The 16,342-nt window shown below is 38.4% G+C and overlaps 2 protein-coding genes across 2 annotated transcripts; both read left to right on the top strand.

Moving 5' to 3' along the window:
• Positions 1 to 655: 655 nt before the first annotated feature.
• Positions 656 to 2,448, top strand: pglyrp1.L (peptidoglycan recognition protein 1 L homeolog; the record flags this gene model as incomplete). Its single annotated transcript, XM_018230792.2, has 3 exons — positions 656 to 804; positions 1,147 to 1,265; positions 2,193 to 2,448. Coding segments are annotated over 3 exons (447 nt in total), but the record flags the coding sequence as incomplete, so codon positions are not given.
• Positions 2,449 to 7,670: 5,222 nt separating this feature from the next.
• Positions 7,671 to 11,299, top strand: snrpd2.L (small nuclear ribonucleoprotein D2 polypeptide L homeolog; the record flags this gene model as incomplete). The annotated part of the gene is given in 3 exon segments (NM_001174027.1): positions 7,671 to 7,863; positions 9,023 to 9,202; positions 10,890 to 11,299. Coding segments are annotated over 3 exon segments (357 nt in total). The 3' UTR covers positions 11,065 to 11,299.
• Between the last annotated feature and the right edge of the window lie 5,043 nt (positions 11,300 to 16,342).

Below are 16,342 nucleotides of genomic sequence, written 5' to 3'. Positions count from 1 at the left end.
TTTTTTTTTTAACTCGTAAGGGGCCCCTTGCCACCATTGTTTTTTTTTGGGTTTTTTTTTTTAAAAAAAAATTAATTTTCTTTTTGGTGGCCCCAAATTTTTTTAACTTGTAAGGGGGCCCCTGCCACCAGTTTTTTTTTTTTTTCAAAAAAAAATTATTTTTTTTTTACATTTTTTTTGGGGCCCCAATTTGTTTTTAACTTGTAAGGGGGCCCCTGCCACCATTTTTTTTTTTTCAAAAAAATTTTTTTTTCTCCAAATTTTTTTTTTGGGGCCCCAATTTGTTTTTAACTTATAAGGGGGCCCCTGCCGCCAATGTTTTTTTTTTTTTTCAAAAAAAAATTAATTTTTTTTCAAATTTTTTTTTGGGGCCCCAATTTGTTTTTAACTTAGAAGGGGGCCCCTGCCACCAATGTTTGTTTATTTTTTAGTTTTTTTTACATTTTTTTTGTTGGGGGGCCCTGACCATCAATAGCTTTTTACAACTTGTGTGGGGGGGGGGTTACTTTTTTAGCGCTGATGTCTGTGTGGTCTTTTAACTGCGATGTGGGCGGGATATGGGGCGGAGCTTGGTCGTCAGTGTGGGCGGGGCCCAGGGGGCCCCAAAAATTTTGTTGTACGGGGCCCCGTGATTTCTAATGGCGGCCCTGCCTGCAGGACTGCAATGACCACGCCTGTCACTTATGTGATCATCCATCACACTGCTGGGGCAGCTTGCTCAAGCCAGTCTTCATGTATAACTCAGGTCAAGAACATTCAGAACTATCACATGAATTCAAATACCTGGTGTGACGTTGGATACAGGTATGAGGCTTGGTGTCAAGGCTGGGACTTATTGTAGGTGAGGCGAGACACATGTCTTGGGCACAGTTGCTTGGGGTGCAAGTGGAAGGAGACCATACAATGGGACAGGTACATGTGGATAAGAGCAGTGTGTGTGGGTGGGAGGTTGTGCACAACAAAGAGCACCAGTATGGTGGTGGCAGCATGTGTGGGTTGGTGGGTGAGCGAGCAGCTGGGGGGCGGCAGCGAGGGTGCTAGACCAAGTGCTATTATTACTTGGCCTGGCTCTGAATAAAGTGATAGACATACTTGGGATATTATTTGTGCACTATTAATGGTTACTCACACCTTCTTTTATTACAGCTTCCTAGTTGGTGAGGATGGAAATGTATATGAGGGACGTGGCTGGACTTCCGTTGGTGCTCATGCACCTAATTACAACTCAGACTCCATTGGAATCAGTGTCATGGGAACATTCACTAGTAAGTTGAACTAAAATAAAGATTAAGCTTGGGTAGATCATGGCCTGACTTCACAAGTGCAGGATTGGGTTCCAAGTGCAAAAATTGGGCACAAACCATCATGTATTTTGCGCCCTGCTACACACTTTACACTAATGAAGCACAAGGACCTGCATTTCCCACAAGAATACGGTGTTGCCTGTGTTCAGCAGCCCTATATTCATGAAGGGAGGGTAGACATAGAGGTCCAGTATGAAAAGGAGCGATACATCTACTGTCTGCCCTGATATATGACAGGGCTGCCTTGTGCCCACCAGCACTGGAGTCTGCACCTTGCTATGGACTTTTAATCCAAGTCCCAGATACCAGTGCACATTGAATGAGCACTAAAGGGAGCAATTTTAGCCTTATATTTGCAGCTGTGGACAGTAAAAAATGATTCAAAATAGAACAGTACAACAATCAAGCAAACAGAATTATTGTACACAGTTTTAGTTACACTTCAGCATCTTCTGAATAAGCAATCACAGTAAGGTCTTAACTTATAGGTCAAGACCCTAACATGGGTCTCCATGTTCTTGAGGATGAGGTGGGTGGGTTTCTGTGATCCCGGTCATTGCACCTACTTCTTATCTAACAGCTATTATTAAAATATACTATAGAGGTAATTCAATACCAAATATGACTTTCCAGACTAAAAAATGAAGGAACCTTGTACTAATAGTTTAGTAATCGATCTTTACAAGCAATACTAAACTGTAACTATTACATATAAAATTAATTGGACAGTCATTAGAATTATCTAAATGTATTGTTCCTACTGTGCATATCTGTGTGGCTATATCTTTTCCCCATTCTGTTTAGACTTGTATATTCACTATGAAGACACATGTATCAAATGCACCAGTAACATCCTCTTAATCTCTTTTTTATAATTTCTTTCACCAGACATTAATCCCAATACTGCTGCTCAGAATGCAGTTAAAAACCTCATCAGTTGTGGAGTGACAAAAGGTTACATTAAGTCAGCTTACATTTTGAAAGGACATCGTAATGTGTCAGCAACTGAATGCCCTGGGAACACATTTTACAACACCATAAAAACTTGGCCCCGCTTCCAAGCTTGAGATACATCTTCTTGTTTCGGCAACTAATGTCTGAAATCTAATTTTTCATGAGCTGTTGAACAAGAATGTGGCCATGAAAGGAAACACCATAAATCACGCAATACTCCAGAATATATTTTCAGTATCTGACTTTGCCATGCAGAAAATGCACATTAAATGAATGAAATAAAGTATATAATATCAAACTTAACATTTCTAGCCTGTCTTGGTTCTCTCAGTTTTGGCCTGCTAACTGAATCAAGGTAATAAAGATGCTCAGATTTTTCTTTTAGCATAATGTACAAATGTATAAATACAGCAATATTCTTAGACCATTTCCAGTTACCCTTTATTTTTAACTACTTGTGGTTCTTTAACTATTTGATATTTCTTGTTCTTCAGCTCTTAGGATTGGAATTGTAAGTGCTATCTGGATGCTTGGGCTTAATTCGTCTAGCAACCAGGCAAATGTAAGGAAGTCAAAATGGAATATGAATAGGAGAAATTCTGAATAGAAAGATAACAAATAAAATCATAGTCAAATTTTGTCACTACTCATAAGCCAATAACTGCTGTTATGCCTCACAGTAAAAGTACAAATAGATTAATAGTTCTCTGTAAAATGTAAACTGTGAAGAATTCCTAAACCACTTTATATAAACTAAATGGAATTTAATAAGCTGTTAATATGAATAGACTAAACAAAAAGAAAGTGCAAAGATCAAATCCGGTTATACAAAAACATTGTGTAATTGCCACAGATGCACATGGATAGCTGCCATACCAATGTGAAACATAAGACAGCAGGAATAGTATGTGATCTTTTTCAACAGAAAGGAATGCCACACAACTTTTACACTGACTAGCTCCATTAGATCCGTATATAAATGCAGTTCTTCTCAATGCCGTTGCCTCTATTCTGTAGGGGTGGGTCATCCACCATATATCATAGATAGGACATATACAGTCAAAACTACCCTTCTACCTAAAATCCTGTACTGTTGTTTAACCCTCCCTATATGATATCTTGCCCTCAGATGTTTAAAAAAACAAGTCTACGATGGTCACAATTCTTTGAGCAGGAAAATGACCTTGTTTAAACAAAGAAACCCTCTATTAACCAAACAATAAAGGGAGCTTAGAACTGTCTAAAGGCGGCCATTGACACACAGATCCTATCGAATCGAGGATTCGTACGAAATTCAGATCGTGTGTGGCGTGTGCCGACATCTTTCATCCGGCGGAGATCGGTCGTTTGGTCGATCGGTCAGGTTTGATTTTGACCCGACCGATCCCGCCGGAGCCCACGGCACATTGTAATCGGATCGTTTGGCCATACGGCCGAACAATCAGATTACCCCCGATATAGCCATGTTTGTTAATGGCATATCGGGGAAAGATCAACTGTTTGGCGATGTGGCCAAACAAGCGGATCTTTGCATCTATGGCCACCTTAAGGGCTCATACACATTGGCATTTTTTATGCATTTATGACACCAGTTTGAGGGCACCTAAACAAATTTGCTCACCGTAATATAATGTGGTGCACACTAGAAGGGTTATTTATCAAAGTCTGAATCCAAAAAAACTCAAAAAATTCAAGCTTTTTTTTAACAATAACAATGTGTGGAAAAAATATATACCCCGAGCATGGAAAAAGTCCAGATCCAAAAATCAAGCATCTAAGACTTACCGAGGTTGTATATAAAATAATGGAAGAGGTTCCTATACTATTTGGAAGTTTCTGTGGTCTGTGCTGGAATTAGTCCAAAAATCCAACTATTTTGGACTTTTCCAAAGAAAGGCTGTTTGCACTTGGCACCCCCAAGTGATTGTATTGTATTGACTTACCTGAAACCCCAGCCCGGGGTTTTTCTAGCGAGCACCACGGAGATATCTTCTTCCGTTTTCTTCTTTCATCAAATTTCCTGGTTAAACGCATGCGCAGTAGAACAAAATAGACGACTTTTTAGTTAAAGTTCGGCTTTTCATTCTACTGCGCATGCGCAACCGCGCGAATAAAAAGGAAGCAGGAAGAAGATCTCTCTGTGGTGCTCACTGTTATAACCAAGGGCCGGTGCAGTTTTCTGCTGTCAGGAGCACCGGCCTGGGGTTTTAGGTAAGTCAATACAATCACTTGGGGTGCCTAACATTTGGCACCCCCAAGTGCAAACAGCCTTTCCTTCTGCTTTAAGGCAAAAGAAGAAAAGACAAATGCTGTTATTTGTTGTTATGGGTGGGAGAGAAAGAAAGGGACATATACAACTCATGGGGAGCCATGTCTGTAGAGTAGAGAAAACAGCCCAGTGCTTATTATAAAAGATATAGTGATTATATAACTCCAAATGCAAACCCAATCTTTGCAAGATATAAATTCTATACAAGGGTACCAGATGCAAATGAACCTGCGGGACAATTGTCACAGATCTGAAATTGCTAGCCATTGTGCATTCACTGATGCTGATGAAATGATTTGTGACAGGAATGTATTTGGCACAAATTCTCCTAAACACAGCAGTAAAATGGGAGCACTATCAAATGCCTACCCTAGAAGACATTACTAGCAGAAGCAAAGTATTTCAGTATTTAGATGCCAGGTCAGGGTATTGGCAAACAAAAGTAGACCAGGATAGTTCTATGTTAACAACATTTAACACACCACAAGGAAGGTACCAATTTACCCGTCTACCTTTTGGCATTCACTCTGCTCAGGAATTATTCAAAAGAAAAGTTGATGAAACATATGCAGGTCTTTAGGGTGTTGCTGCTTGTGTGGAGGACCTTGTTTATGGTAAAAACACTGGAAGATGCTTCAGAGGTCCAGGGAAAGGGGGAGTCAAATTCAATGTGGACAAATGTAATCTGAGAGAAGGGGAAGTCAAATACCTTGGTGATATCCTGTCAGAGGAAGGCCAATAACCTGATCCAACCAAAATTGCAGCAATAGCTAATATGAGACCGACTGACCATCGGTCAGAGCTAGCAACAGTTTTGGGACTGGCTAATTACCTGGCAAAATTCATTTCACATCTTGCTGACATTCTGACACTCCTAAGAGAACTTTTAAAGGAACACTATGATTTTCAATGGGGATCTCAGCACAATTTAACAAAAATGAAACAGGTAATTTTCCATGGTGGCATCGGTGTATTTTTATTTATGGTCGAAAAGTGCTTCTGCCCCAGCTACAAAGGATGATGTTGCATCTGCAAAAATATAATATTCAGTTGATATACAAACCTGGAAACATGATTCCTGTTGCAGATACCCTAAGTAGATTGCCCCTTCAAGCAAAAAGTTCTACAGAAGAGGCATTTGAAACACAGCTACATTTATTATGTCAAGCCTCCCCATTTCTGACCAAAAAATTAAACAGCTCAAAAGTGCAACTGCTGAGGACCCTCAAGTAGCAGCATTGAGGAAAGTCATATTGAATGGATGGCCAATAATTTTTCCGCCCTAGGACTTACCACAAATCCGGGCCTGACGACGATCCAGATACTACAACAGAGGTGCCAGGCCATTATCTAACCTGCAAAAGGTAGACCAGGTCATGATGCAAAAGCCTGGAACAAAATGGCAACCAGGCCGTGTGACTTCTATGTTACAAGCTCCAAGATCATACCTAGTACAAACTAATGATGTGGCACATACCAAAGGAACAGTAGACATTTGAAAAAAAAAATGCACACCACTGTATACAATCAGTTTAGATGATGATTTATAAGTAAGTGAAAGCACACCAACCTGAACTACAAACTGATTCTCAAGTTCCTTCAACAGACACTGAGTGGACAAATGCTTGTGCAGTTGCAGCACCACAGAACAGCAACACCAAAACTACAAGATGTGGTCAAATGGGGAAGCCACCTCAGCGGGTCCCGCAGGTATCGGCCCAGCCCACACATCACTATTACAGATCCTTAGCATGAATGTCTCCTGTGTTAGAAACAGTCAGAAACACTACACTAACGGATTCCATTACATTCAGCCTGGCTGAGAAATGAGAGTTACATTTTACTCCATTCGTGTTTCATGCTGCATTTTCTAGCTCTTGATGTATGTTCAGAAACCAGTAGAATTAAAGTTTGCATTTGGAACCCAGTAAAGGTTTGATTTGTTTTATTGTTAGAAGAGTACAGTATAACCAGAAGCCAATAAACTACCAGCAAACACCTGTAAACTCGCAACAGGTTCACAGCTTAACTCCCAGTTCTGTCAGGCAGCAGAACTGCCATGTTACACAGTAGGTTTTCTTATTAGCTCAAATACAAGCATGTATACCTTTTTGCTTAAAGTTATACAATATTTCTCATTCAATATACCACAACCTCTCCCACTGATAACCATACATTTAGAATGTATTGTGTTACATGACACATTTTGCCCATTTAAGGGACCTTTATCAAGCCTAATATAATAAAATATACAGGCAATTATTTATGACCGTCCATCTCTATTGAAAAGATGCCAAAATTATGTCCCAGTGTAAAATAAAGTCCAGTGTAATTTCTAATAAGTGAAATACATTTAGTAACACAAAAAATAACAATATTTATTTACATTTGTTCATCAAGAACCTACAATGACAGTCTTTCTTGGCCACAAATGCCCTATGTCATATGAGGAAGGTTTAGTATGTAGTCGTGTAGAGCAGGGGTCCCCAACTGCCAGGTTGCGGCCCACTACCGGACAGCAGACATACTTGTACTGGGCCGCCGAGTCTGGGGTACAAAGCGTGCCCAAATTTGTTGTGGGTGCACAAAATTTGATGCTGTCGCTCTTGAATTTGATGCGGGGCATGCTGTTGACCGCACCCCGGTCCTTTAAAAAAAATAGGGCTTTACACTGGTCCCTGCAAAATAAAGTTGGGGACCTCTGGTGTAGAGAGGGATGAATAGTTGATTTTTGCCAGAAATGAACCAATTTCATTTTTAATATATTTTTTTAATATTTTAATAATATTAAAATAATATTTTAATAATATTTTTTTAAAAATGACATTGGTCAGGGTGTTCTAAGCACTTTTGCAATTTACATGACTTTTTTTCGTTTCAAAGCTACTTAACTGTTTATATAGTGCCATTCTAATTCATTTTGTAACAATAGCGCCACCTGCTGATTAGTTCCTCCGAATGTACAGTCTGGGGAAAAATGGGCAGAAAGAAACTGCTTTGATGCGATTAAATCCATAAGGGATTGTCTGACATACTGTAAAAATATTGCAATGAGGTTTGTCTTGTGCTTTAACCACTGTAGGACCTAGTAAATGCATCCGCTTAGTTAAGTACACAATGCCTTCTCACGTTTCTAAGAATCAAAGCTATCCCGCCGCAGAGCAGACCCCTCCTCTTGCTTCGTGTCGATCACGTGGTCACGCTTCTACTGGCGTAGTCAAAGCCAAGCAGGAAGTAGCTTCTATCGTGAACCGGAAGCGGAACTGACCTTTCAAAGGAAGCGTTGTACACGCCGGGAAAACGTGAGAAGGGAAAGACAAGGCAAAAAAGAAAGATGTGAGTAACGGGTGGAATATTTGCAGCGCATTAAATAAGTAAACATATAAATGGGCGTTTGGACATGCTTAACTGTAGCTAATAGATGCACAGTCCTGGCGCGCTCAGGGTGAATGTACCTTTGTAGTAGGGAATTGTGCGCGAACAGAATCTGAATCCGCTAATAGAAAACGCGGTGTCCTGTAATTTGTAAATATAGTTACAATTGAATGCAGTATTTGTTTTCTTAATCTTGAAACAATGTAGCTGAACTCGGTTCTCTTCCAGGTCTATTAAAACTTTTGAGGGCAGCAAAGATAATCGATTGTATATTCTGCCTGGATGGGCCAACATCACTGAGTTTCTACAAAAGAAAAATGCTACGATTTTATTTGCTTGACACGCATAAGAAATATATTACAATAGAGATTTGCTTGGTAAACTTGAACATGACTTGCAATTTATATTCTGTTGCTAAGGCTTAATTTAGCAATAAGGCAACAGTTTGGAAGTCGCAAGGGAAGATCAATAAGAATAATAAAAATGAAGCTCTACAGTCCATTTTCTGTTTTTTAATCAGAGACCCCAATAAAGCGTTTGTAAATTATTTATAAAGAACTAGAAATCGTCTCTTAGACTGACTTTATATACAATATAACTTCCAAAAAAGATGGCACATAGCTTTCAAGTAGAAAAAAGAACCCAACTCTTTTTAGTATTTTTTTTAAAGCATACTCATACCTAACCTCATTTAAAATAAAATCAGTGTGTCAGTTGTATATTGTGACATGCTACCACATTTTATGTGTTTGATTGTATTAGAAACATGTGTTCTTGAAATGTAATTATTAATTAATAGTGTGAATGGTGTATAATCTCTGTGAAGAGCTGCAGAATATCTCAGCACTATATAAAGTATAATAATCTATATGTTTGAGTTTAACTGTACATATTAAATGTTTGCATTAACTCATTTGAGTTTAGTAAAACATTTTAATTTGTGCTGTTATATTCTTAGTTCGGTGCAAAAGTTCAGGGAATTATTGTATGTAAGGGTCAGATTTATGATTGACGTTAGGCACAAAACATTTTCTTATTTAAGAAAGCCTTCTCTGGGAAAAATATCTCGACTAACAAGTTTTTTTTTCCCTCTGAAACCCTGTTCCCCCTCCCTCCTCAGGAGTCTCCTTAATAAGCCCAAAACTGAGATGACGCCCGAAGAGCTCCAAAAGCGAGAAGAGGAGGAGTTTAACACAGGGCCACTGTCTGTGCTTACACAGTCTGTGAAGAACAACACACAAGTCCTGATCAACTGTAGGAATAACAAAAAGTTGCTGGGCAGAGTGAAAGCCTTTGACAGGTACTAAGTTGATAAAAACTAAGGCGATAGAATTGCTGCCAATAAAGTGGATTAACGGTGTAATTGCATCATTCCTGCTTTGTCACCGAAGCTGGCAGGCCATGTAACATGTTTTACTGTCTGTGGTTCAGATTCGCTTCAGTACAATGGTATTTTGGCACCTGTGCTTTGTGTGACAAAGCATCCTATGCAGGGCTGTATTTCTGTCCAGTGCCACCATAGGCACCATACCACTGGCAATAGGACATCACAGTTTATGTTCTGTGCCTGCAGAGATTGTGAAAGAAAGACCCCCCCCCCTATCTTCACTGCTCAATTTAGATGGAATAGTCTGGGAATTTTATCTTATGTCTGTTACAATTTGTGCATTAGTTGATGCCATTTGTCGGATACTGCTGAGAAATGTATTAACAGTGTATCAATCTGAAACAAAGTCAGCAATCTAGCTAATATAATTATGTGAGAGTTAAGAAATGAAATTAATTTTAAAACCAAAAACTATATAGACAATAGAAAGTAGTTGTAGTTTATTATTGATATATTATTTCAGAATGGTCTATAGTGTATAAGTGTAAAGTGCCCCTGAATTATGCTGGCAAAAATCCAGGTTAAAGGAGTTGTTCACCTTTGAATTAACTTTTAGTATGATTTAGAACAGTGACCCCAACCAGTGGCTCACGGGCAATATGTTACTCACCAACCCATTGGATTTTGCTCACAGTGGCCTCAAAGCAGGTGCTTATTTTTGAATTTCTCGCTTGGAGGCAAGTTTTGATTTTATGAAAACCAGATGTACTGCCAAACAGAGCCCCCTGTAGGCTTCCAGTCCTCATAAGGACTATTAAATAACCAATTACAGCCCTTATTTGACATCCCAAGAACTTTTCTCATGATTGTGTTGCTACCCAATTTTTTTTTTTTTTTTTGTTCATGGGTCTTAGGCTCATAGCAATTTATTTGTGGTTTTAGAGTTATTTAGCACCAAATCTCCATTTTCAAGTTCAGCAATATGGTTGCTAGAGTCCAAATTACCCTTGCAACCATGCATTGATTTGAATAAATGACAGGAATATTAATGGTAGAGGGCCTGACTAGAAAGTTGTGTAATTAAAAAGTAGTAATAACAATAAATGTGTAGCCTTACAGAGCATGTTATTTCGATGGGGACAGTAATCCCTGTTTGAAAGCTGAAAAGATTTCAGAAGAAGGCAAATAATTCAAAAACTATAAAAAAGAAACAAAATGAAGCCTATTAGAAAAGTTTAGAATTGCCCATTCTATGACATACTAAAAAGTAACCACCCCTTTAATGGCAAAATAATTCTATTTTTTATTCTCTGAGCCGTGTGCTCAAGCTCATAAATATTGAGTCCAGCGTAAACATAGAATTGTAAGTGTGAAAACACATAATGTAGTACTTATTCTGACCCACTCTGTACACACAATAATATTATAATACCAGACAAAAGATCATTTTTGCACACACAAAGCAGGCAAAAAATGTTGAAAGAAAACCGATTTCTTGGTTTTTTTGGTTTTTAGTAGTTGAGCTGAATTTGGTTCTCCATAAGCAATGGCCATTGTCTGGAAATCTGGTTAATTGATTCTACAATCACTGTTTTACTCTAATTCTGCTTTAATTCTTTTATTATAACCATATTGGTATCTTTTGTCACTCTTACTCTAGACACTGTAACATGGTACTGGAAAATGTCAAAGAAATGTGGACTGAAGTCCCTAAGAGTGGAAAGGGTAAAAAGAAGTCCAAACCAGTGAACAAAGACCGATATATCTCCAAGATGTTCCTCCGTGGAGACAGTGTCATTGTTGTTCTTCGGAATCCACTACTTGCTGGAAAGTGATACTGTCTAATCTCTTTATAACTTCCTTACAAATACTAACCATGGTGTCAAATAGTTGCGTTACCAAGGATCACCAAATGTCTTTTTTTTTTCTGCCCCCCCCGAAAGAACCCTTTAGATTGTCAAAAGGATTGTGAAGTTCAGCCTACATTCTACAGTGTTTCTTTAAAACCTTTTATAACAAGATCTCTCTGTCCCACCATGATTTTTTTCTAATAAAGAAAATTTGTTAAAACTATCTTTTGGCAATTTTTGTTTAGTCACAAGTGTCCTACAAATAAATATATTAGCAGTAATATATATTTGTATTTGATATATAGCTGGGGTAGGGGTTTTCTAAATGTTAAAGAAAATTAAAATGTAAATGGAATTGCTGACCATGTTCTATATATTCACAGAAAATGGAACCAGTCAGAAAGGTTTCTGCCTAAATATTTTAAAGAAAAGGGCCTAACTGCAAAGGTAATGAAGTTTAAGGGCATCCCATTACTGTGAGGTGGGGATATGCCACTTTGTCTATGTTTACACTTGCCAGTAGAGTAAGTATGCAAGTGATAGCACCAGCATTGCCAAATGTACAGCATATTTTTGCATACTCTTAATAATTTGGCCTCTATTCTTTGCCCACAGTTTAATTAACATGAGAAAAAAGTTATGTTTACACATAGCCATCTAAAAATGAGAGGAGAATTATATTTTACGGTCATAAGATAACAGTTTAGTTTTGTACTAGTTGTCCTATGTGAGTGTAAACGTGGAAGATTAGTGGCAAACTGTTAAGGCTACTGTCAAACCATTATTGTGTAGCTTCCATCTTATAATTTGAACAAAATAGTCAAAAGGTAGGGTCCTATTTGAGGTTGTGGGAAAAATCCCAAAACAAGGCGGACCAGTGCATGCATTAGCATTGTATTGTTAGGCTTTATACTAAAATAGATGATAACTTGCAGAATTGCAGTTAGCCCATAGGTCTGGTTTGTTCTCATTTTCTAACTTTGTGTTGACTGGTTGCTAATGGCACATGTGGTTTTTATATCATCCTCTGCATGTAATCTTGTATTGTTGTAACTGACCACTTCAGGATGAGAACTGGACAACAAGAAAACAATGCTATGTATGTATAGGTGTGCATCCTCTTAATTGTTAGATCAGGTATATAAACCTAGGGCCCAAAAATTATTGTTCCAAACCATTTTTTAGGTCTCTGAGCGCAAAGTTTACGGGAGAATGATGATATATTTAGTGTCAATGCTCACTAGAATGGTACCTTGTGCCAGTACTACATTTTATTAATTTTTATTTATTTATTTTTTGGGCTAAGTGGTTATATTTACTGAGGGAAGCCTAGCAAGGTGGTACCTACCCGCTTGGTAATTAGCCCTTTCATACTCCATGTAAAAAAACCACAGATGCTGTCGATGTAAGAACGTTCATTAATAAACATTCCAGGTGTTCCAAAATACCTGTTACTTAATTTGGGAATGGACTGTCCTGTGCATGTGCCAATCACAGGGAGGGGGCAAGTTGGGGAACATGCCTAGGCCAGCATCAGATCACAATCTTGGCATTGTATATATTACTGATCAGCAATTGATGTAATAAACATGAAAGAAACAAACACACAGCTGCTAAATGGATTTCAATTTATTATATTGCATTTAATTAGCTATTACTCTAAAATTATTTCCACACTATTACCATATCCTAAATATGCTAAAAACAAAGAGTCACCAGTACTTGACGTGTGTCTGTTCTATTGTTTAGAAATTAAAGTTCAGCAGGTTAAAAAACGGTCCCCGCAAGTTCCAAATTTTAACATACCAGTATGGCTTTTAAAACTACCCATGGCAGGGAAAAGACTACAGGAGACAGCCTTCCTATAATTCAGAGAATAGAAAAGAACAGACAAATAATGCTTTCAATAGCAATTACATTTACATATTGCTGTAAAACCACTGACAAGATAAGATAAATTACAGTAGCATTTCATTGGTTTTCATTACAGAAATGCAAAAGAAGCAGGTAATTATTACAATTAGTAGCAAATATATATAGGGGTATATTTATCAAAGAGTGAAGTTAATAGTGCAGTTCCGCCACTAGAGTGAAATGCCGCCACTCCCCATTCATTTCTATGGGATTTTTAAAGGCGTATTCATCAAAGGGTGAACTTTCACTTTCACCCATTGATAAATTCACCTTTCAAAATCCCATAGAAATGAATTGAGAGTTGCGGAATTTCACTCTAGTGGCAGAACTTCACTCTTTGATAAATTTACCCCATAGTAACAATGAGACATAAGGCGTCAACGGTGGAGCATGTCTCACTAGCTTGAGAAGTAGAAGGTATAGTTACAGCTCTAGGGAGTCCAGATTACACCGAGCCCCCCCAGAGCTTGTCGAACTTGTCATCAGCTCTCCAGAAGGTCAAGGACATGGGCATATCCCCCATCCAGTGCATGATTACCACCTTCTAAACATGAGGTAAGGCAGACAAATTTGAGCTGCATTTGTAAATTATATCGTCTTATCACCCATATAAAGTAAACCACTGGGTCCACAATCCAAGGTCCTCCTGTCTTTTAGCAAACCTTTTGTAGTTTGAGTGGGGTTATATAAATTTGATGGAGAAATTAGTAGTGTATAAGTCTGTCTATTATCAAACTTAGGAAATTGTAGGTAGACTCTGTTGCTTCCTCCCATTGCTTATGAATAAAGTTAAGAATGGCCTCTGACCAGAGTTGTTAAGCTTGACAGTTTCTATAATATCTCTATAAGTCCTAGATATGAGTTTAGCTGGAGAATGAGTGAATTGCCCCACAGTGGGAGGTAATGAGATAATTGTGGAAAGGGATGATCTAGGATTTTCAGATCGATGGACATGGTCTGTGCAGGGTTTTCACGGTATCCCTGTACGAGGCAATGGATATAGCTGTAATTGCTGAGGCCTTTAATGGGGTGGTGTATAGAGGCATGTAGGGCAGTATTGGGGTTATAAGGGTTCAGGGAGAAATCAAATGGATGCTGGGTTGTCCTTTATTGTTCAAACATGTATTTTTGTGCGTCTCAACAGGCTGCAATCGCCATGTAAAATTGCAATAGGTAAGTAAGCAAAAATTAGTACCTGGAGAGCACAATATATTTTATATCATCATCATAGTGTATTTATTGCAGAGAAGTAGTGCACATGAAGGAGAGAAACACCAGTGTAAATAATAAATAATAAATAGTAGTGTTATGGAATAAGTAGAGAAGTTAGGGTAGACACGATATCTTGGTAATATTCAAACATTCCCTAGGGTTAATGGTAGTTTGGCCTAGTTCTTAAGTTACCGGTACCTACAATTGTCCTACCTTGTCAATTTTTTAACTGGTCTTCACTTTTGATATTTTCTCATTTAGTTGCCTTCCTATTTGTCCTCTCTTTCTCCAGCTTGTAGTCTAAAAGGTATATTGTTATTATTTGCTTATGTTTCTCTTAAGATCGTCTTTTATTCATCTTCTATACAACCTTCCTAACCATTGCATTTTGTCATGGAACATAAGCCTTAGCAGTGAGACAGCTACTTAAGTTCCATACTGGAGCACTGCAGAAAAAAATTCTGAATAATGTATAAAAAAACACAGAGTAAATATAAAAAAAGTAAGACCAGTTGCATATTTTCTTCCACTGCCGTCATTTGTAGATTAATTACTTTTTATAGTGCGTTATTTTCATTTGCTCTAGATGTGATCTACTTAGAGTTAATGTGATCTGCTTAGACTTTGCTAAATCATTTGATACAGTGCCACACAGAAGGCTACTGGTTAAATTAATAATGTTGGTCTGGAACATAGTATTTGTACTTGGATAGAGAACTGGCTAAAAGATAAAGAGTGGTGGTAAATTGAACCAGTGTTGTTAGTGGAGTACCATGGCTCTATACTAGGGGGCAAATTTACTAACCTCCGAAAATTCATCAGTGACGGCTTCGCTCACAGCTTAACACTTCGCCAGGTGTAGATTCGCCAGGACAACGCCAATTCATTAAAATCCAAAGTAGCGTTCAGGGCGCCAAATGCTGGCGAAGTTGTGCTATCATTACTGCGCTAAGCAAAGTTGCGCTAGCGTTGCCTAATTTGCATGCGGCAGGAAGTTAAAGTTCAATGGACATATATATTGCAACAAATGCATTACACTACACAAGCCCAGGAAACATTAATAAAAGAAAATAGAGTTGTTCTATTCCCTACACATGAGCCTAGTGTATAGTTTATGTGCCATATGTTAGGAAATGTAGGGGGGAAAGCTGGTTACCCCAAAATAAAATTACGCTCTTTTGCAGCCTATCACCCTAAAAAAAGGAAAAGACGCCAGCGTTTTTTGGGACTTAGAAAACTTTTCAACTATTTTTTGAGGAACTCCTATCTACTCTATTGCACTTCGCCTGGTCTGAGATGGTGAAGGCAAGTCTGGCACAAAAGGTAGCATTCAGTAAAATGCGCAAGTTAGTGAATTTGCGTAGTGATGTCCATTCGCCAGAGCGCAAATTCGCCTGGCATTAGGGAGCGAAGTACTGCTAGAGTCTATCTCCTTCGTTAGCGAAGTTACGTCATCGACCGTTACGATATTGGCGAAGTTCCAAAATGACGTCACGCTGGCGAATTTTACACTTCACCCTTTAGTAAATTTGCCCCTAGGTCCTTTGCTTTTCAACTTGTTTATTAATGACCCGGAGGAGGGCATTGAAAGTAGCTTCTATTTTTGCTGATGATACAAAATTGTGCAGAACTATAGGTTCTGTGCAGGATGTTGCCACTTTGCAAAGTGATTTGACTAAATTGGAAAATTGGACAGCAAACTGGAAAATGAGGTTCAATGTTGATAAATGCAAGGTTATGCATTTTGGCAAACATAAAATAAATGCAAGTTATACACTAAATGGCAGTGTGTTGGGGGTTTCGTAAACTGAGAAGGATCTAGTGGTTTTTGTAGTTCTTTTATTTTTGGGCAGTGTCATTCTGTGGCCACTAAAGCAAATAAAGATCTGTTTTGCATAAAAAAGGGCATAAACTCAAGAGTTGAAAATATAATGTTGCCTCTTTATAGGTCCTTTGTAAAGCCTCATCTGGAGTATGCGGTGCAGTTCTGGGTTCCAATCCTTTAGAGGGATATAAATGAGCTGGAGAGAGTGGGAGACATGCAACCAAACTGGTTAGAGGGATGGAATTATGAGGGTAGACTGTCAAGTTGGGGTTGTTTTCTCTGAATAAAAAGCTTGCGAGGGGACATGATTAC

Source organism: Xenopus laevis, chromosome 8L (assembly GCF_017654675.1).
Source record: "Xenopus laevis strain J_2021 chromosome 8L, Xenopus_laevis_v10.1, whole genome shotgun sequence".
In the NCBI taxonomy this organism is placed as follows: domain Eukaryota; kingdom Metazoa; phylum Chordata; class Amphibia; order Anura; family Pipidae; genus Xenopus; species Xenopus laevis.
Note: the sequence above shows the minus strand (reverse complement) of the source record. Positions and strands in the feature narration are given on the sequence as shown.